We start from the raw sequence: 21,795 nt of genomic DNA, 5'->3' as shown, positions 1-21,795 counted from the left end.
CATGCAGTCAGTATTACTACCTAATATTCAACTGAATTATCGTATTTCACATTCTCTTGTAATAATATAGCAATGCTCATAATGTGTAATATATTTTTTTGTCAATGATAACAGAAATGTACTTAATTTTATTAACGTTACATATTTTTTCTGTAATGTTCTCAGAAGACGCTCAAAGTACGTTATTAGACCCATGTACTCTGGAGGGCACATACACCACTGTACAGGACACATATGCTACTCTAGAGACGTACCAAACCGATGCAACGTTATTCCACTCACCCGCATTGGAGGCTGTTTCGCACGAATTACCTTTCCTTTTATGATTTATGTTCCACTTCAGCATCACAAAGTATTTTCCTCTTAAGTATCCTGCCATTTCCCAAAGTTAATTTTCCTTTTCTGAGCATTATTTGCACGTCCACTTGTGGTAAGCATTGTTCACACAAAGGTACGAAAACTGAGTCTCTCTCCTCCCTGTCTAGTACTGCCCTTCAACGGTAAACAGGTCAACTATTACAGCAGGTTATGCAGACTGTCATGTAACACATTATTCCATGTGATTCTACAAAACATGAAAATATGCCACACAGCGTTATTCATGCACACACTTCATTTAGTGGTTGGGATAATTTTCAGGGACTGTTATATCATGTAATCGAACAATAATGGGTTCTCCTACTTATTTATGAAACATGATACATTTGTTTACATTGCTGGTCAACAGTCAATCCTCTCCAGGTCTCTACAGTTCTACGTACATAACAGATAGTGTGGACACACACACACACACACACACACACACACACTGTAAATCAAACTGCAAATTTTGTCTAAAATACTTTTATACTGAATTAACATAAAATCACTTTACAATGGGATAGACTGAAGAAAAAGGAAGATACACAAGCTTTAGACACAACTACAGTTTTTAACACAACTTACATTGCAACAATAAATTAGACATCAGTTGTTTTAGACCTTTATAAATGCCTTTATCTTTACACAGTGCAGTTTGCAAATGGTGAAGAGAATTGCACAAAGCCGACAGACAGATATCAGTGGCGCGAAAAAAAAAAATCATTTTCACTGCAAACCACTCCATCTCCTAATATCACAAAAGCACAAAGCCACCAAGAACATGGTCTCTGCACACAATTTAACAGCCTTTCTTGCTGTACACCAAAGCACCCAAAAAAGCATTTCTCACCAAAGAGAAACACCCACTTTCAGAAGCAGCTTGTACGTAAAAAGTGCAGCATCAGGCAATATACGATAAGTATCTACGTGCAGTCGAGACTTCCACATTTGCCTGTCACAAGTCTTAACAACTGACAAATACCACAGCACATTTCAAAATTCACCACCAACACTCGCAAAAAAATCATTTTCAAGTTTCACAGTTCTAACACCCTGGCCACAATAATGTGTACGAGTATTTCCATGTGCGCATAATTATAGTGAACTCGGAATGAAAGTTTCAAAAATTATCTATGCCTACACAAAGGTACAGGTACATATCAGTCAAGCGATGCAGGAGGAAGATACGAATTCTGTGGAGGTTGCTGGATTCTACAGTAATTAAAATCTTTAAATGAGTATTACATTTTGATTTTACAATTATATAAAAAGAAATATCTCAGTGTATACTAAATAACTGATGCACAAAACTTACAGGTACTATCACAAAAATTTTCTTCCATTGTTAGAGACTCCACAAATGCTCTGTTTACTTCCTACATAGTAAAAAAAAATTACATCGGCTAATTTTACACGAGGTTCTATAAGAAGTCTGATATCTTTGCGAGGCCATTCTACAAACTGTTGTAGAGGTGAAATGTAACTATAATGTATATTAACATAAGGCATCGTCCTGCTTTGTTTCAATCTTTCTGCTGGCAGAAATTAAAAAAAAGTGAAAGACAAGATGAGGTTAAAACACATCAATAAAAGGTGACAACAGTAGCAAATTTCTTTTTATGTAGTTATAGATTACCACTCATGACTCTGGACAGAGCTGAAGCAAAACACTTAGCTCTGGCAGATGAGAAATACACGCCAGTGAGTGTACACAAGCAAGGATATCTCTCCACACCGAAGAGATTCAAGGCACATACAACAGTTAGCTTCATGCTGAAGGAACTGGAAGTAGCAGTTCTCAAACTACTGAGCTCACTCCAAGTCTTGGAGGGGGAAAAAAATTTAAGACAGTGGCTTCATTATCACTAATACGAAGCCAGCAGAACTTTATTCATACACGTACCTCCTGATCTGTACCTAAAACTTCCTGGATCACCAACTAATATTTGACCCAGACGGTACCTCCTCAAATGGTGAAATAAATAAAATGGCAGCAGCAGTAAATGCAGAAGATGCTTGGACATCCAGTTTCATTTCAGAGTACCACATTTCACAAACTACAAGCACCACTTGACTTTGGAGACTACCAGTCTTATTATCAGAAACTGAGGTTGTGTGTGGCCACGGCTTTGCACCACATTATTCAGCAACATCCACATGACAGAATAAATATTTTTATGGAAGATGAACTTTGTTACACGTAATTTCAAGACGAGGCAAAAGAAAATCACCATCACACAAAGGCATAGGAATTGCTGTAATATTGAACCACAAATATTTAATGAGTAACTCCATTTTTAAAGCCTCTGCATTGCAGTATATATATCTTACATAAATGTGTTACAATTGGCACCACAGTATTTTAAGGCTATTATTTTGTGGAAGAATTTCTTTACACTGCAAGCAATGTAGCAGTTTATGGGAAACTTCTACATACTGATAATCATTCCGTAATTGGGTCGTTTGACTGAGTTAACGAGACTGTGTGTTCTCAGGTATAACAGAGATCAGTGTCTCAAGTTTTATCAGCCGAACACTCGGTCGTCAACTAGGCGAGGCACTTGCCTCTGCCTAGTAGCTGAAGCAGAGAAAAATGAACAGGCACGGTACTTCCACTGCCGTATCACCACTTCAGGGCGCAAATCTCTACCGTCCCGCAAATGGTGCGCCGAGCTTCTACACGGTCGTGATGCGAATCGACGCAGTGTTTAGTTGGAGAGGTGGCTCTTCCCTCTTGACCAACGTCGGTATCTGCGACCTCACGGGCGGCGGCTGCTGGATCTGCGACGTCGGTGGGCTGTAATTGAACGGCTGGACGATGGCAGACGCTGGGCGCGGGTTAGCGGGGCGAGCGAAGGGTCGGCCGGGGCCGGTGGCCGCGTGTGGTGCCTGTGCGGGCACTGTCGTGGCGGGATCCTCGCGCACTCTCCGGGGCTTGGCCAGTGAGCTGGCAATCCCTGTAGTGCCTCTCCCTGTGGTCTGACCTCCCCTCTCCGTGCGGGTGGCGGCTGACGTCAGTTCTGGTGAGTGTCAGAATAAAGGTCATTAATATTCTGCCTCTCTCTCAGTATCTTAACGTACAATTATTATTTCTCATACGAACTGTTTTTTGCTATTTCTATGATAACGGGAAGTATTTGGTGTCCTAAAAAAATTTGAGGATGGATATACTAGGTGTACCGGTATGAAATGAGCGTTAAGATACAAATGTGTCGATAGGGAACATTTGTTGTGAACGAGCCTTAATTTTTTTTTTGTTTGGTTGGTATGACACCTGTCAAAGATATTTAGTATACATCAAGTCATGGAACAAACATCATCATATGTAGAATGAAATTTTTACTCTACAGCGGAGTGTGTGCTGATATGGAACTTCCTGGCAGATTAAAACTGTGTGCCGGACCGAGACTCGAGCTCGGGACCTTTGCCTTTCGTGGGCAAGTGCTCTACCAACTGAGCTACCCAAGCACGACTCACACCCCGTCGTCACAGCTCAGATGGTAGAGCACTTGCCCGCGAAAGGCAAAGGTCCCGAGTTCGAGTCTTGGTCCGGCACACAGTTTTAATCTGCCAGGAAGTTTAACATCATATGCTTTCATCGTGTTAACAATGTCGAATTTTGTACCAGAAAGTGATGTTTTGCGGAAAGCATTAATTTTTTTGTTTTCATTTGAAAAAAGTGCTGCAGAGTCGCATCGAATGCTTGTCGAGGCATACGGTGATCGTGCTCTATCTGAAGCAACATGCAAAAGATGGTTTCAACGGTTCAGAAATAATGATTTTGATGTAGGAAATGAAGAATGTGGAAGACCACCAAAAAAGATTCGAAGATGCCGAATTGCGAGCAATATTGGATGAAGATGATACTTTGAGTCAGAAGCAAATGGCAGCAATGCTAAATGTTGCACAACAAACAATTTCTGACCGTTTGAAAGTTGTGGGAAAGATCCAAAAGTGTGGAAAATGGGTGCCACATGAATTGAATGAAAGACAGATGGAAAACCAAAAAACCATTTGCCAAATTTTGCTTCAAAGACATGAAAGAAAATCAATTTTGCATCGAATTGTTACTGGCGATGAAAAATGGATTTATTTTAAGAATCCTAAATGGGAAAAATCTTGGGTTAATCCGGGACAACCGTCAACATCGACTGCAAAACAAGATCGATTCGGCAAGAAGACAATGCTCTGTGTTTGATGTGATCAGAAAGGTGTGGTGAATCAGGAGCTTCTACAACCCAGAGAAACTGTGAATACTAATCGCTACAGACAACAAATGATCAATTTGAACTATGCTTTGATCGAAAAAAGACCAGAATGGGCCAGAAGACATGGCAAAGTAATTTTTTTTTTACACGACAATGCACCTGCACACAAAGTAAAACTGGTTCAGGATACAATCAAAACACTTGGCTGGGAGCTGCTACCCCGCCCGCCGTATTCACCAGCCTTTGCCCCTTCCGACTACCATTTGTTTTCATCAATGGGACACGCATTGGCTGAGGAACACTGATTCCTACAAAGAAGTCGAAAACTGGGTGTCTGATTGGTTTGCTTCAAATGACGAATATTTCTATTGGCGCAGTGTCCACAAATTGCCAGAAAGGTGGTCAAAATGTATAGAAAGCAATGGTCAGTACTTTGAATAAAATGTTTTTACTTTTCGATTCAAAATTGTTTCATTTTCACAAAAAAACGCTCATTTCATACCGGAACACCTGGTAGGCTTAAATTCCTGTAAAGGAACAGAGAAATTGCCCAACCTGGCAGCAGACATTAGGAAAGACACTGACATTTTATTTAATGTATCAAACACAGTGTTGGCTCCGTAATGCCTTTTCGGCACAGAAACGCAAAAATGTTGTACTGCAGATTGGATGTCAACCCTTTGGCTGCTGTGCTGTTGTGCTGTGGGCGTGTACATGTGCATTGCATGGGTTTTCCTACAGTGCTATGGACGTCTGTATGCATCTTGAGCCACTGACCTCTCACACCTGGGCCTGCATATCTCAGTTAATAAAAAAAGTCTTGAGTGTGTAACATATATGCCTTATTGTGTGCTATTATTTGCAAAAAATCATTTCAATATCTTGAATTGTTTATTAAATATTAGATTTGTTATGCCCACACGATTCACGATGAGCAAGGATGTGAATGGGCACATCACGTGTGGCCACCCATCAGATATAAAACCCAGTTACTCGAGAATGAATTCTGCCCCCAATTTTAAATGAAATTTCGATATCGTGTCTACATCTCATTCATTGTAATGTACAACTAAAATTGACCATATGCTAAGTTTATACAATGCACTTTACCTCTGCAAAATGTCATGCAATGGTTTACTTAATTTGATACAGCACAGTAACCATGGCATATAACGAAAACAAGTTCATCCCTTTATCGAATGACAATATCAGATTGTAAGATGGGCATAAATCAATTTTTTCATCTAAAATCATATAAGTATTTCATAGCAGCTTGGAAGTCTGCATGCAGAAAACTGGGCATGTTGTAAGTGGCCATCCATTGGATATAAAACCCAATAACTTGAGAATAAATGAGACATAGTTCTGCTCTCAATATTAAATAAAATTTCAACATCTTATCTACATTTCAGTCACTGCAATTTATGGGCCGAAATTAACCAAACACAGTCTTTACACAATGCAGTTTTATCTCTGCGAACTCTTTAAACTTTCGTGCCACGTTTCATTTTATTTGATGCACTGCAGTATGATGGATAACGAAAAGGAATTCAGCTCTTTATTGAGTGAAGACATCACACAGTAAACTGTGCAAAAGTCAAACTTTTCACCTAATAGTTTTCTTAAAATTGGACGATACGTATTTCATATCAGCTGGAATGCTGTCTCTCAGCACAGGCACCAGTATTTGGCGAGCTGTACAGCCATAACAAAAGCCACGCTCAGCATGGAATGAACAGAGCAGATCTGTAGCAACGAAAAGGTTCAAATACTGATGAAAAATCTGGTCAAGTCATTGATATTACACAGCCATTTAATTAGTAGTAAGTTGCACCGATATGGCAGCAGAAACCATTTCAAGAACTTGAGCTGTACAACAGTCCGGCCTTATGTGGCATTCAGTAAGTTATATTCTTCGTGAATAATGGGTTTATTCTTCCAACTTGCAAGGATCCACTGTGTTTGCTTACACTTAACCAGTGTCAATATTTTGAGAGAGTTTCCACTCCCTCCATTGTGGCAAATTTCCTACTTAGACAAATATAAACACCCTCATTGTTTAGTGGCAGAGTTATGTTGAACAAGAAATTACACTTCTATGTACTGGCCCGCATGCTGCCTTCTTGTTGTAATACATTTCTTAAGTGTACCTACAAATCGTGCTATGAAATTCTCTGAAGTGTCCCAACTCTCTGGACAAACAGTGCCCATTGTGTCACTAAAAAACAAACACACACACACACACACACACACACACACACACACACACAGGAGGAGGGGAAAGATTACTCAAACAATAAAACGGCATAATTTGGGACACTGTGAAAGTACCTGGACAAACTGCTGCTAATAAAACACGAGATATAAACAGAAACAATGAGTACTTATGACTGTGTTGGAGGAAGAAAAGCTGGAGATAATTGGAAAATGTCAATTAGTTTTATAAATATGAAAGAAACTGCCTTTGTAGTGGATGTAGTCCAGAACATTATAGACATAAAAACTACAGTGAGAAAATATGCATGAAGTTAGGTATCCATTCTGTGGCAAAAGGAGCAGGAATTCAAACTTAGAGCTTCTTACCAGTGTTGAGATTTTCAGGGGGACTGTCATGTTTCTTGATAAACAATGGACAAAATTATATATAAAAATATATGCAAGCAGTTGCATAAAAGAAATTTAATTTCTTGACTGGTTTCAGGCACTTAATGCCCTTCTCAGAAGGCTTATTAGTGATACATTCATCATTAAAATAAATATGGTTTGCAGATCTTTAGTTTACTGAAGACTCAAAAGACTGATAAGACTTCTGAGAAGAGCATTAAGTGCTGGACCAATCAGAAATTAAAGTTCTTTTATCAGGGTGTATACGTGGACAAGGAAAAAAATTCCCGGATTTCCCGGTTAAAAAATACACTTTCTCCAGGGTGAAAACACACTTTTTCCATGTTAAGTGACAGTACACTCTTATTCGGCAATGTAAAACTCATCATGTTTACGGTTTTATATACCGGAGTAGAATTTCCCGGCACTTTAGAAAACGAAACTCGGGAGGAAAAACACATTTTGAAAGACCTTTGATGTGCAGCAATATGTACGCTGCATATTTTTGTATTACGAAGGTAAAAATTCGAATTCAACCAAACACTGCATGTCACTTTCCGAAGCATTGAAATCGAGATTGTGATGTGCTTTTGTAAGCCAGTCATAGCTCATGTCACGTGATCTCGCCAGCTAATGACAGCACAGGACACGTGATGTGGTCAGCCAATAGCAAGATCACTGTTACGTAGCGCGCTTGTTACACTTTAAGATACATCACACAAATTTGCCAGTAAAATTTTTAATAACGAAGTAAATGTCTGATCTTCTGGGCTCGAAATTCTTCTAAATGGCCATCCTCAAAGAGTCGATTTTTAAATGAGAATCAAACGCTTTGTGATTTAAGAAATTAATCATACATTCTCGCACATAAAAGGAAATCTGCTTTCAATGTAACGCTTTTCAAACCACCATTCGCAATACTTTCCCGCGACCTGTTAGAAACACGTTCGTTTCAGCAGTTGCAAGAGGGCGCCTGATAACAAGCGTCACCGCGCTTGGGCAGCTAAGATGACACAGGAAGCCCATATGTTCGTACGTGTAAGATATTAAAAGATCTTAAATTATGTCATAAAAGAAACAAGACATCAGAGGATATTTCAAGAGCGTTGGAATTTCGTGAACCATACTAATACGCATAATTCGGCTTAAAATGCACATTCGTATGTAAATTTTCTTAGAGTACCAGTACTGTATTATCTCATGTTTGGTCCTTTATTATGACATAATGCCATATGTGCACTTGAAATGCAGTGAACAGTTGAAACTAGCCAATAGTGTGAAATTAAACACTTCATTTCAAATAAATTCACTGCCTCAACAGAAAAGATTTCTGTTCTGTTCTGTTCTGTTCTGTAAGGCAATTAATGTTTGACTGTCAGAAAGGTGGAAATAAAATCTAAAACTAATAACATATTTTAGCCTTCCATAATTACGCGAACGTATTTTAATCCATTTGATAGCTCCCGGCCACAAAAATCACTAAATGTAAACACAGGTCACGTGGAGACAACCCACCTCCCCACCACAACTCGGACTGCTGTGCATTAGCCCCAGATTTACTGATTTCCTAACCGGGGCAATATTAAGTAATGGCTCCCAGCCACAATTCTGTAACCAGAAGCGGGAGAAGGTACTACTCATACGCGACTTAACTGCGCATGCGCAAGAGCCCTCCCGCGACTGCTCAAACGAATCTAATTTAAACAGTTGTCGCGCCACGCTCATCGGAGGCAATTTGTTGTTACAAAGCATTGCATAGTCTTCCTAAAGCCTTTGACACACTTTGCTGTTTGCAGACGCTCGTATGTTCACTGTTTTGTTGTTGTATACGGCGCATTTCCTTTGCAACTTAAGTTTTATTTTCGTTTTTTTTTTTTTTTTTTTTTTTTTCTCTCTTTCATGTTTTGTTGCTGTAGTATTATTCTACAGTAGTGGGACACAGTAATATCCTTTGTTAGAGTATTGGTTCTTACCAGTCAAAATCACAAAAATTCAACTGAAAACTAAAACAATGAAAAATCCCCGGGATTCTAAACAATTCCCGGGTTTTTCACGGTTTTCTCCCAGATGAAAAAACTCCCGGGTTTCTCCCAGATCTCCTGGCTGTCCCGGGTCGTATACACCCTGTTTATGCAACTGGTTGCTTATTATTTCATTATACACGAGTACTATTGCTGATGATGGATAAAATATTAAAAAGGACATAATTCGATATATGTGCAGTTCACTGGAAGATGTCACTACAGAATACAGACTAACTTCTGAATCCCCCCACCCTGATAGTGCCACCGCTCACCTTTACGAGCCACCTTCTCTGTACGTGTCGGCGGCGCTGCCGAGTCAACTGTCGGGATCCGGGAGGTCAGTGCTCTCGTTGCAGTCCGTCCTCGTCCGGTAGTCGAGCTCGCTTTCTGCGCTGTTGCAGACTGCGCCACGTGAGAAGCGGCACTGCCTCCTCCCCTTGCTTCCCTCTTTTGCAGTTGTTGCTGTTGTTTCTGCTTTGTTTTTGATTCTTCAGCCTGTACACAAAAGCATATATTTACAACTGTAATCTCAAAAGAACCTTACAATGAGATGACAATAATCGTTAGGAACGAGTCTCGTTTTTTAATTTTACAGCAACTGATTGGATTGGTGCGGATAGGATGTACTTGCTGATGAATTGAAAAAAGTTTTTAAATTCGATAATATAGCTTCCGTGGTGATGAATAAACACTGCAATGATCAGTTTAACTGTACCTAATTTTGGACCCTAACTCATATTCAGATGTTGATACATGATTCTTGCACACATTGGGTGCTGTTTTTTGTGAAAAAGTAATCTGTGACTCACTGTTATATAAGTCCAAGGAAAAAGACAATCCAGGTAGAGCCAATTAAATGAAGTTAAGTTTGAACTCAATTTTGAGAGCGAGCAGCCTCAAATAAAGAAATCATATTTCTGAACTGCATTATAAGCATCTTAGTCACACTGCAGATACATGGGACAGTGGCAGAGTATTACCGTTACTGCCTTTCTCGCTCTCCCCCCCCCCGCCCCCCCCCCCCCCCCCCTCACGCCTGTGGTTGGAAAGTGTGTGTCCAATAGTTTGAAGAGTGCTCAAACACATTTTAAATGCTGTTTCTCTGTGTAATGCTGCTTTCCAATGGGTGTTCCTCGAAGTGCAATTAATTGAAAGCTGAGTTACGCACAGAACAGAGTATATTCAGTCTGCTGCAGAGGAATAATCACTTGCCGCAAATGTTCTGATTTCATGATTGAGAGTTTCATCTTGACTTTACTGCCATTAATACTATGCTATTCTACTGTCTGTAACCCAGATGGTCACCAAACCCACAAACTTGTTACATTACATACATTTTATAATAATAATTAGAAGAAAAAAAAAGGCAGTTCCAACTGGAGGCGTAGGGCTACACTTGAATTTTATATAGTCCACACTTGGCCAGAATCAATGAAGAAAATAATTGGAGCAGTAAATGTAGGAGAGATGGAGGATGGATAGTGGGTCTTGCATGGATGGGTCACTCAGGAAGCATTAGACTTCCAGTGGACCACACAGTTTTAACCCTTTAACACTGTTGGGAGTTGCATGGTGTGGCATCACATGATATGCAATTGTCCACCTGCATGAATTCCACTGCACAATGAAGTAATATGGCAGCAAACATTGCATATTTCTTGTTTCACATGAAATACAGAATCAGTTTTTGGTAACAAAAGTGAGTACATATTACTACATCTCTGTTCTGAAAACTATGCTCAACAATAAAAAATGCGTTTTCATATTGTGTGTTGAGTGGGTGACTCAGTATTTTTTCTGCATAACTACCGATACTCAGTTTTATTTTGTGTGTGTGTCATTAAGCTGTCGTATGATCTACTGTAGCCGTAATTTTATAACTAACTGGCATGTCTGACGGAACAGAAATTGTTAACAATCCACAGCTGTACGAAATCCTTCAAAATATATTTACTGACTGTGAATTCCTCGGCATCAGCTGTATAATGTGTAGATATACTATCCATTGGTGACATATAAAAATTTGTGCCAAACCAGAACTCGAACCTGGACTTCCCACTTATCACGAATAATTACATTAGCCACTCCAGTTATCCCTATACTGCTGATGCCAAAGAATTTGCAGTCAGTAAATATATTTTGAATTGCATATAGTGAACATTTTATGAATTTGCAGTCAGTGAATATATTTTTAAGTATAATTTTATCATTTCATTTCACTGTGAATTGCTGGTCTAGAAACTGAACACTAACAGGAGTATGATCAGAACTGATCATTTCTTCGGGGTGGGCTGGAGGAGGAGGAGGAGGAGGAGGAGGAGGAGGAGGGGGGGGGGGGGGGTACATATTACATTCCTCAATCATCAGAAAATGAGCAAATAGAAAAAGGAAGACGCTGAAACTTTGCTCCGTGGGTTACATTCTGGACTAAATAGCTAAGGCATTCTTTTGTTGATATGTCATATGATGGGCCTTGTGTCTAAAGATTTGGTTTCTTAGGATCTTACTGTAATATCACTGAAAAAGAACATAACAATCATAAAACAGTGAACAGATAAGGATGCTTTAGGCACAGAAGAGCAAGAAGAGTGAATACCTTTTTCCAGAGCCCAGCGATCTTGCTGGTAGCTTCGCGCCGCGCCGTGCCCCTCTTGGCGGAAGTGGGTGCAGATGCGGCCTGTGCACCGACTGTGACCGCAGACGCAGACGTCGTCGGCCTGCCGGCAGTCACCGGCCGCCTCTTCTTTCGGTTCTGTTCGGGCGGAGCTGCCGTCGCCACTGTCGGCTTCGCTGCAGTAACCGCCGTGGGTTCGTCCTTCGTGAATGTTCCCTGACGCTCTGGTGGTCGAAAACTGAAACAGAAGTGTACTTTTACTCCGTAATTCTGCATATAATTACTGTAACACTCACAGGCAAACATTAATCACACACCTCTGTAGCTGAGCTCAGTGATAGGTGATATTAAGAGTGGTGTAGCTTATTCAAATCCCAGAAGTGTACAAAACTTTGGTCCTAGCAGTGGGATGAGACCAGTGTCACAATATGTTGTCAACAGACTATTCTCTCACAAACCGTTGATCTTGCCACGGTGAGATGACTTGCAGGCCCATAGGTCCGACAACTATGGAGGTGTATCTGTGGAGGAACCGAACTATTTTGTGGTTTCTGAAGAGGTGCAGCAGCTGTTTAAGCAGTTACAGAGGTAGCCTATTGCTTTACCCCCGACTTCTTTTATGTGGGGTTTCCAGGTGAGGTGCCTATCTATGGTAATGTGCAGGTATGTTGCTGTGCACAACCGTGTGATGGGGTCTTCCACGATTCGCACTGGTGGGAGATCCGCAGTGATTCTTTTTCGGGTGATGACTAGGGCCTGGCTTGTGGTAGCAGTATATTTCAAGCTCCATTTAGTGGACCAGGATCCCAGGGTGCCGCATGCTATCTGCGGACAACGGTGCGTGGCATTGGGGTTTAAACACACGGTGTACAGGGACGTGTCATCTGTGCACAAAGCTAACTTGACCCTGTCCACCTTTGGCGTGTCACAGGTGTAGAGGGAGTACAGCAGGGGTCCTAAGACAGACCCCTGCAGCACTTCTGCTAGGATCTGCCTCACTGTCAATGTGTCATCTCCGGCACAGACACGGAAGGTCCTAACCTCGACGTATGATGCGATGAGCCTGACGTGCGGTACCGGTACACCCACTACAAGCAATTTGTAGAGGAGGCCCAAATGTCACACACAGTCAAAGGCCCTGGAGACGTCGAGAAGCACCACACCTGTGTACTCCCGACACTCCGAGGCACATATTGCGTTCTCTACAAGGTGTAGAAGCTCCTGCTGCATACACAGTCTGCAGTGGAAACCAAGTTGTTCTGGCAGGATTAGACTTTCCTCATCTACACTGTGGAGCAGACTCTTTAAGTATATCTCTAAAAAAATTTTTGAGAGGGGTGGGAGGAGGCTAATAGGCCTGCAGTTTTGAGGAAGCCTGTCATCTTCTTGCTCTCATACTACAACCATCTCTGTATACTTCCAGGCCTTGGGGAAGTTGCCGGTCTATACAATTTTATTGAATATGTCTGTGACAGGACTGAAAGCATTCGGTGGTAGTTTCTTTAAAATAGCAGCCGGATCTGCAAGTTGACCTCTTCCACTGTTGTTCTCTCTAACTGACCTTCATACCCCACTTTGAGAAAGGCCAGCAGCCTTTGCTGCACTAACCTCACACGCTCACGTCGATGCAGTCACCGACTGCTACGAAGTTGTCCGTGAACACATCTTCCGAGGCATTTGCTGGGTGCCTGGTCAGCTGCCATTTCATAAACATACGATTTTTATGCACGATCACATCAAGCATTTTTGGGGGAAACTGATGTAATTTTGTCCCTAGTGGTTCTCTGAGGGACACAGCATCAACCGCCCACAGTGCTATTGTAGTGACACTTTTTATCGCTTCGTCTCTCCCTGTATTTTCCACATTGACAGTCCAGTGCTTCTTGCATGCTCTCCTTGAACTGCTCTCAATCTACCTTCCCCAGCAGTCTTATGTGACTTTTCGTTTGCTCACCTATGATCTCTAGATCAAACAATACCGAGAGATGGTCAGATGCTTGTGCAACTCGTGTAGTTGCTGTACCACAGTTTCCCATACCCCTGAGCAGCACGATGTCCGGGACATCCGCTTGCCCACCATTCGTTAAGTAAATCGTAGCACAGTGTCATTGTGCCTCCTAACAATGCACAGCTGTTGGCATCCGCTGCTGTTAGTGGCTCTGGAGTTCCTGTCGGAGTGCTTGGCACTGAAGTCCCTCGCGACGAAGTTTTGGCCTCGGATGGACACCGATGCCTCGAAGTCCGACGGGTCCAGTAAATCTCTTGGAGGATGATAGGCTGCCACGGATGTTATTTTCCCCAATGACGTCATAACTGCAATGGCAGTTGCCTCCACCATTCGTAGTTACGACAGCTGGGCCACACGGTGTTAATCGACGTTTTGATGTAAACAGCAGTGCCTCCACATGCAGTTAACCTATCGCTACAGTGGCAAATGTAGTTTGCCACACGTACGAACACACCAGGCTTAAGATGGAAATAAGTGTATGGCATCATTGACCGGGAGGCCCCTACTGGGGGAAGTTGATGATGATATGATGATGATGATATGATGATGGAGATGGAGATGAGATGATGATGATGATATGAGGAGATGATGATGATATGAGGAGATGATGATGAGGAGGAGGAGGAGGAGGAGGAGGAGGAGATGATGATGATGATGATAACACAAAACCCAGTCCACTAGCGGAGAAAATCTCCAACCCGGCCGGGAATCGAACCCGGGCCCACTCGCACGGGAGGCAAGCACGATACCACCCAGCTAAGAAGGCAGACAGGCTTACGATGAGTTCTGTCATGAGACATATGTCTACTGCTTCATGCCACAGAAACTGCTGAACTCAGTGACCTGCGTGCAAATTCCATTTGCTTTCCACATGCAGACCGTTAATCCGTGTAAGATGTTACTCACGGCTCAGATCTGTCAGAGGCTGCACGCGATGGTCATCTTAACTGCATTTGCAAGGAGGGTTATCATCATCTCCTTATTTCCCGTCAGGAAGGAGCGGAGCTCGTCCGTGATACTTTCACTTGCAGTGTGTGCACGTTCTGTATCTGGTCCGCACCGAGACGCACCTGCTGCCTAGTCGAAAGCCTGTTCGGTGGCATCTCAGTTGGCAGCCTGCACACTCTGCACGGCAGTGTTTTGTTTTTCCTACGTGTGTCCGTATTGCCCCAGGAGCGGGTGTGAGGACGGGCCTGCCGGTTTTTCCTTTTGCAATGTTGCTGTAGCTAATGCCAGCTTTAACCTTCCTTGCTGGACGTTGTTTGCATACTGTTTGCTGCCGGCTTTTTTTAAGCCCTTTCTTAAGCCCTAACACCTGCGGTAACCTGCCACGGGTGCAACCTCACAGTTGCAGCACTTTTGGGTGTCTGTTTTTTTTTGTATTGGGCATTCTCTACTTTCGTGTTGCCCAACCCATTTAACACACTGGAGCAGCATGGTACAATACTTCACGACACGGTTTAATCCCTGACATTCGAAGCGCCGGGATCTGCGACTTTCTCGACGGTATTTCTCAACTTGGGCATTATTCGCATTTGCTACACTGGTCAGCTGAAAGATTTTTCTGTTAGCAATACTGTCTACTAAAGATGACTAAGAGGAGGGGTGTTCACCTGTTTGTTCTTGGTGTATTCAAACTACACCCTATCACATCTAGCTCCTCCTTCAGGTGGGCAAGTTCCATCTAAAAAGGCAGTGTTCAGAACACTACCTTGAACAGCTTTAACTTCTTCTGGAGAATGAGTGTAAGAGTGCAGGCCATCACTGCATATCATATTCATTGCAGCTGCGTGGTCCTCCCTTGTCTTAGTATACACTTTGCTCATCTCCGTCCCTCCTGCCTTGAGGGTAACTGGACACTTTCACCCCCTTCATAAGAAGCTGCAGACTTCGGTAGTCTTCCTGCCACATAATGACAGTCGGTGGCAGCTGGACAACTGACTGAGATTAGCTGATAATCTTTATTGCTCTGTTGTCTGTGAATGACAGAGGTGACTTCTACGCAGATATAGCTTCTGTCCGCTTCCGCAGACTCACCTTCTCCTCGTACCTGTCTGTTTCCCACCCTCGATTATCTCCCTTAGGAATTCGAGGCTTTCTGTACCTGTGGTCCTATCAATTGCACTGTCCTCATTTGTAGTCACAGTCGTAGCCCTGTCTGCCAATGTTTTCCCTTTTGCTTCCACAGCAGGGGTGATTTTTATCTTCCCTGCCTGTTGCCTTTGTAGTGTCTTCATTTTCTACATCAACACCTACATCTACCTCATTACTCTGCTATTCACAATAAAGTGCTTGGCAGAGGGTTCAATGAACCACCTTCAAGTTGTCTCTCCACCTTTCGACTCTCGAACGGCACGCGGGAAAAATGAGCACTTAAATTTTTCTGTACAAGCCCTGATTTCTCTTATTTTATCACGATGATCATTTCTCCCTATGTAGGTGGGTGCCAACAGAATGTTTTCGCAATCGGAGTATAAAACTGGTGATTGAAATTTCATGCAGATCCCGTCGCAACGAAAAATGCCTTTGTTTTAATGATTGCCACTCCAATTTACGTATCATGTCTGTGACACTATCTCCCCTATTTTGCAATAATACAAAATAAGCTGCCCTTCTTTATAATTTTTCGATGTCATCCGTCAGTCCCACCTGATGCGGATCCCACACTGCACAGCAATACTCCAGAATAGGACGGACAAGCATGGTGTAAGCAGTCTCTTTAGTAGACCTGTTGCACCTTCTACGTGTTCTGCCAATGAACTGCAGTCTTTGGTTTGCTCTACCCACAATATTATCTATGTGATCATTCCAATTTAGGTTATTTGTAATTGTAATCCCTTAATTATTCAGTTGAATTTACAACCTTCATATTTGTGTGACTTATCTCGTAATCAAAATTTAGCTGATTTCTTTTGGCACTCGAGTGAATAACTACACACTTTTCCTTATTCAGGGTCAACTGCCACTTTCGCATCATACAGATATCTTATCTAAACCACTTTGCAAGTCGTTCTGATGATCTGATGACTTTACAAGACTGTAAATGACAGCATCATCTGCAAACAATCTAAGACAGCTACTCAGATTGTCTCCTATGTCGTTAATATAGATAAGGAACAATAGAGGGCCTATAACACTTCCTTGGGGATCGCCGGATATTACTTCTGTTTTACTCGATGACTTTCCATCTATTACTATGAACTGTGACCTTTCTGACATGAAATCACAAATCCAGTCGCACAACTGAGATTCGGCAGAATCAGTGTAACCATTTTAGGGGGCGCACCTTTGCTTGTGCCTCTCTCTGGCAGAAGTTGGGCGGGAGGTGGGAGGGCTCTGGTGGGACGGGTGAGTGCTGCTGGTGTTTGTGAGCCTGCCGTTTCCCTACCACTGCCCTCGTCGATGTCTGGCAAAGTTACCTGTGGGATAGCTCTCTCTCCTACGACTTTCTTATCTGCACGGGAGGCAAAGCTGCGAGGGAGTCTAAGTGTGGCACTTTCATTGTCACTATTACACACATCCGGTGACACAACTGATCCTAGAGCCTGACACGCGCAGGTATCTCGGCTCGAGACAGCAAGAAGACACACGACGACCCGTGTCCACCCGGAACTCGCAAATGCCAATTTTGCTCGACTGCCGATTCAGCTGCTTGTGCCAGTTGAAATCTCACTCCCAATTTGAAAAAAATCAAGAGCTCAGAAGCCTTAGAATTTAATACGTACAGCTATGAAACACCATACAACCGACCTGACTAATTCCACAAGCAGATTCCTAAGACTAAGTAACTGTGGAGATGGAGTGTATTAGCTTAGACACGTACGAGGGTCGGTCAAAAAGTAATGCCTCCCATTTTTTTTCTACTTAAAGAAATTAAGTTAAGTGAAAAATTTGAATTTGGCGCCATTCCTCAAACCTTCTTCTGCAATCCACTGCAGTAGTAACTTTCTGTGTCAACAGGTGGCAGCACAGCAGAAGTTTGTAAGATGGCCGACATCGATGTTCGTTTGAGACAGCGTTGTGTGATTGAATTCTTGAATGCAGAAGGTGAAACGCCCATACGCATTCATGAAAGACTGAAGAAGGTGTATGGTGTTGTGACAGTGGATGTCAGCACTGTTAGACGATGGGTTCGTCGTTGTAAGGAAGCTGAAGGGCAAACACCGTTGACTGACGAAAAGCGGAGCGGCAGGCCGGTGAGTGCAGTGACTCCACACAACATTCAGCAAGTTGATGACATCATTCGTGGTGACCGTCGGGTGACTGCAGATGAAGTGTGTCGCATTATTTCTCTTAGTAAAGGCAGTGTGATCACGATTATTAAACAATTGGGGTACTCAAAAGTTTGTGCACGGTGGGTTCCAAGAATGTTAACCGATCAGAATAAAGAGGCAAGGAAAACAATAGCCTCCCAACACTTGCAGCGCTTCCGTTTGGAGGGAGATGAGTTTCTGAAAAAAATTGTGACTGGGGACGAAACATGGGTGCATTTTTTTGAACCCGAATCAAAGAGGCAGTCAATGGAGTGGCGTCACACAAGCTCGCCGAGGAAGAAAAAATTCAAAACTGTGCGATCGGCAGGGAAAGTTATGGCAACAGTTTTCTGGGATACAGAGGGTGTGATTCTGGTTGATTTTTTGGAGCAGGGATGCACAATAAATTCTGTTCAATACGTCACAACCCTCAACAAACTTAAAGCACGTCTTCAGCGAGTTCGCCCAACAAAATCAATGGCAGATGTTCTTCTTTTGCATGACAATGCAAGACCACACACCAGTCGTCACACCTCTGACGAGATTGTCAAAATTGGATGCGAAGTTTTGCCTCATCCCCCATACAGCCCTGACCTGGCACCATCAGACTTCCATCTGTTCGGGCCACTAAAAGAAGCTCATCGTGGGATTCATTTTGAAGATGAGGAGGCCGTCAAAACATCCGTGCGTCAATGGCTTAGGAAGCAGAGCTGTGATTTTTACCGTGCTGGGATACATGCCCTTGTTCAAAGATGGACCAAAACTGTAGAGATGGGCGGAGATTACATTGAAAAATGACAAAATGATCCTCAATGTTGTGGTTTTCAACCTATGTAATTGCATTTAAATTTCCTGACAAACGTAGAAAAAAAAATAGGAGGCATTACTTTTTGACTGACCCTCGCATATGCGTCCACACACTCAAACGGCTCTACCGACTGAGCTACCGGAGCTGACTCGTGACCCATCCTCACTGCTTTACTTCCGCCATTGCCTCGTCTCCTACCTTCCAAACTTCAGGGAAGTTCCCCTGCGAAACTTGTGGGACTAGCACTCTAGCAACAATTTCCCCATGCTGTGGCTAAACCACATCTCTTGCAATTCCTTTTTTCTGAGGGTGCTAGTCTTGCAAATTTCACAGACCTTCCGTGAAGTTTGGAAAGTGGGAGAGGAGCTACTGGTGGAAGTAATGGTGTGAGGACCGGTTGTGAATTGTAGGCAGGCGGCTCAGTCAGTGGAGCACTTGCACACAAAAGGCAAAGGTCCCGGGTTCGAGTCCTGGTCCAGCTCACGGTTTCACTTTCCCAGTAAGTTTTAATTAGTGTCATTGTTTTACATTTTCTCTTCAACTGCAGTGAAAATCCAGTGAATAGTGTCAAACTAACACATGTACAAGATCCTGAAATGCTGAGGAAGGGCGATCCTGCAGTTTAGTGACAAGTGTACTACTTCCAAACATTTCACACTTGGGTTGAAATTCACACTCCTACAGTGTCCACACACCCTGCCATTTTACTTGCTTTGTCTAAACAGCACACTCACCATACAAAATACCCCTATTTCAAAAATAATAGTTTTACAAGCAGTTCTAGCATGCATAGTATCGAGTAATCTTGTTTGTCAATTATTAGCATAAAAAATGGACCCCATCAGTGTTCACAGAGTTGGCACACTATTTTTGTTCTTTCATTCTCTTTTCTATTCCTTCCAGTGTAAACACTTACTCACGGGTACCGGCAAATTGTACAGAAAATTTTCTGTAAATACCAATTTGCTGGTGTTTCTTTTCACTCACTCCACTGTAAACAAAGTCAATGTATGAAGAAGTACCGTGGGTCAGGTTGCTGCTGCTCCGACTCCAGCGGTGCTGGCGCCACAGGCAGCTGCTGGACTGGTATCTGCGACTGCTGTTGTTGTTGTTGTTTCGGCTGCTGCAGCTTCTGCTGCGGCACTTTCGCTGTCTGTACAACAGGGACCTTGATAGGAGCCACAGCCGTCACAGGTATACCACTCCGACCGGCACGCAGAGGTTTACGCCGTCCTCTTATCGGCTTCGGGCTGCCGTCTGCACTCCCGTCACGACTCCTCGTGACCTGTGACGAATAAAGAATTATCTCTAAAAATCTACACAGTCAGTTATGAAGTGCATATTGAAAGTCCTTTGTGAAGTATTTATTAAAGTGAATTCTGTGTTGATGCCACTGTGTCCTGCACCTTCCCTCACTTTTCGGGAGAAAGCAAGTTTAATCAAATATAGTGGGCATGAGGAAACAAAAAAGGATATCATCCACACTGCTGTCAACAAGCCCCAAAGTGTGATGAATTCATATAATCAATGCTAAGCTTCTTGTAAAAATTCTGTAATTTTTAGATAAGGTGGTCTACTTTTGAAAACATGATTGCTTGTTTTTCTGGAAATTCCTGGGTGGGATACAAAAAAAATATTGTGTGTGCCAATCACAATGTCCCCCCTCTGCACCATGCTGAGTTAGCCAGTTCCACATTCCCTTGTCCATTCCATCCGAGACAATCTCTTCATCCAGAATGAGATTTTCACTCTGCAGCAGAGTGTGTGCCGATAGGAAACTTTCTGGCATATTAAAACTGTGAGCCGCGAAAGGCAATGTCCTGAGTTCGAGTCGCGGTCTGGCACACAGTTTTAATCTGCCAGAAAGTTTCATATCAGCACACACCCCGTTGCAGAGTGAACATCTCATTCTGGAAACATCCCCCCACTCTGTGGCTAAGCCGTGTCTTCGCAAGATCCTTTCTTCCAGGAGTGCTAGTTCTGCAAGGTTCACAGAAGAGCTTTTGTGAAGTTTGGAAGGTAGGAGAGAAGGTACTGGCAGAGTTGAAGCTGTGAGGGTGGGTCGTGAGTGGTGCTTGGGTACCTCAGATGGAACAGCACTTGCCCGCGTATCTCTTCATCCTCATTAGGCTGCAGTGTTGGGACAACGTAGCCACATATGTGTATTTGGTAGCATGTTAACTCTGAGGTGGATTTCTATGTGCCTGTAGTCCTATGTATGCCTCTACTAATCTTACTCCTTCCACTGATTGCTTATTTATTGCTAGGATGGGGCATGTAAGTGAGAAAGCATAAAGGCTTACTACCACAAGAGAACATCAGAAAAATATCTGGCATGAAAATATACATTTTGTATCTCTACATACAGTTAACCTTTTAAAACTGGAGCAGGGGACAGCATTGATATTTAACATCCTACCATCTACACTCAATACTGCTACCAAGGAAAAGAAATTTCTCCAATTCTTCTTCGTTTCCTAAACTATGAAACTTTTACTATAAACAAAAAACGCATGTAACATCAATTTTTCATACAAATACTATAAACTATTGTAGATACAGATAACATATACAAAAAAAATCTGATGACTGCTACTGCAATTTGTATCAGAAACAATGTACACCCTAATGAGAAAGACATATATATGGAGAGAGATAGAGAGAGAGAGAGAGAGAGAGAAAAAATGTTGTACCTAATCTCAAGCCATAGTGCATAGATATTTCTGTCCTATAAAATGAGATGTTTCGGTATTTTTAAAAATGGTGCCCACTTGAACAAAAAAACTGTTTTGCAGTATGTTTGGAGCATAAACAAAAGTAGAAATCACTGTGTTCAGCAAAATGGAGTCATAAAGAAACACACATATATATATATATATATATATATATATATATATATATATTAGCTAACTTAGC

General features: G+C 42.4%; 1 protein-coding gene across 1 annotated transcript in view; it reads right to left on the bottom strand.

Annotated features, from left to right (window-relative positions):
* Positions 1 to 805: 805 nt before the first annotated feature.
* The window catches only part of LOC126427981 (uncharacterized), a 724,905-nt gene continuing 703,915 nt past the window's right edge, over positions 806 to 21,795 (bottom strand). Inside the window, exons 37-40 of the mRNA XM_050089866.1 lie at positions 19,902 to 20,164; positions 11,793 to 12,048; positions 9,469 to 9,691; positions 806 to 3,380 (exon numbers count right to left, since the gene is read on the bottom strand). Coding sequence (XP_049945823.1) covers positions 3,037 to 3,380; positions 9,469 to 9,691; positions 11,793 to 12,048; positions 19,902 to 20,164 — 1,086 coding nt within the window. The 3' untranslated portion in view covers positions 806 to 3,036. The remainder of the gene's footprint in view (positions 3,381 to 9,468; positions 9,692 to 11,792; positions 12,049 to 19,901; positions 20,165 to 21,795) is intronic.

This window comes from Schistocerca serialis, chromosome 12 (genome assembly GCF_023864345.2).
Source record: "Schistocerca serialis cubense isolate TAMUIC-IGC-003099 chromosome 12, iqSchSeri2.2, whole genome shotgun sequence".
Classification (NCBI taxonomy): Eukaryota; Metazoa; Arthropoda; class Insecta; order Orthoptera; family Acrididae; genus Schistocerca; species Schistocerca serialis.
Note: the sequence above shows the minus strand (reverse complement) of the source record. Positions and strands in the feature narration are given on the sequence as shown.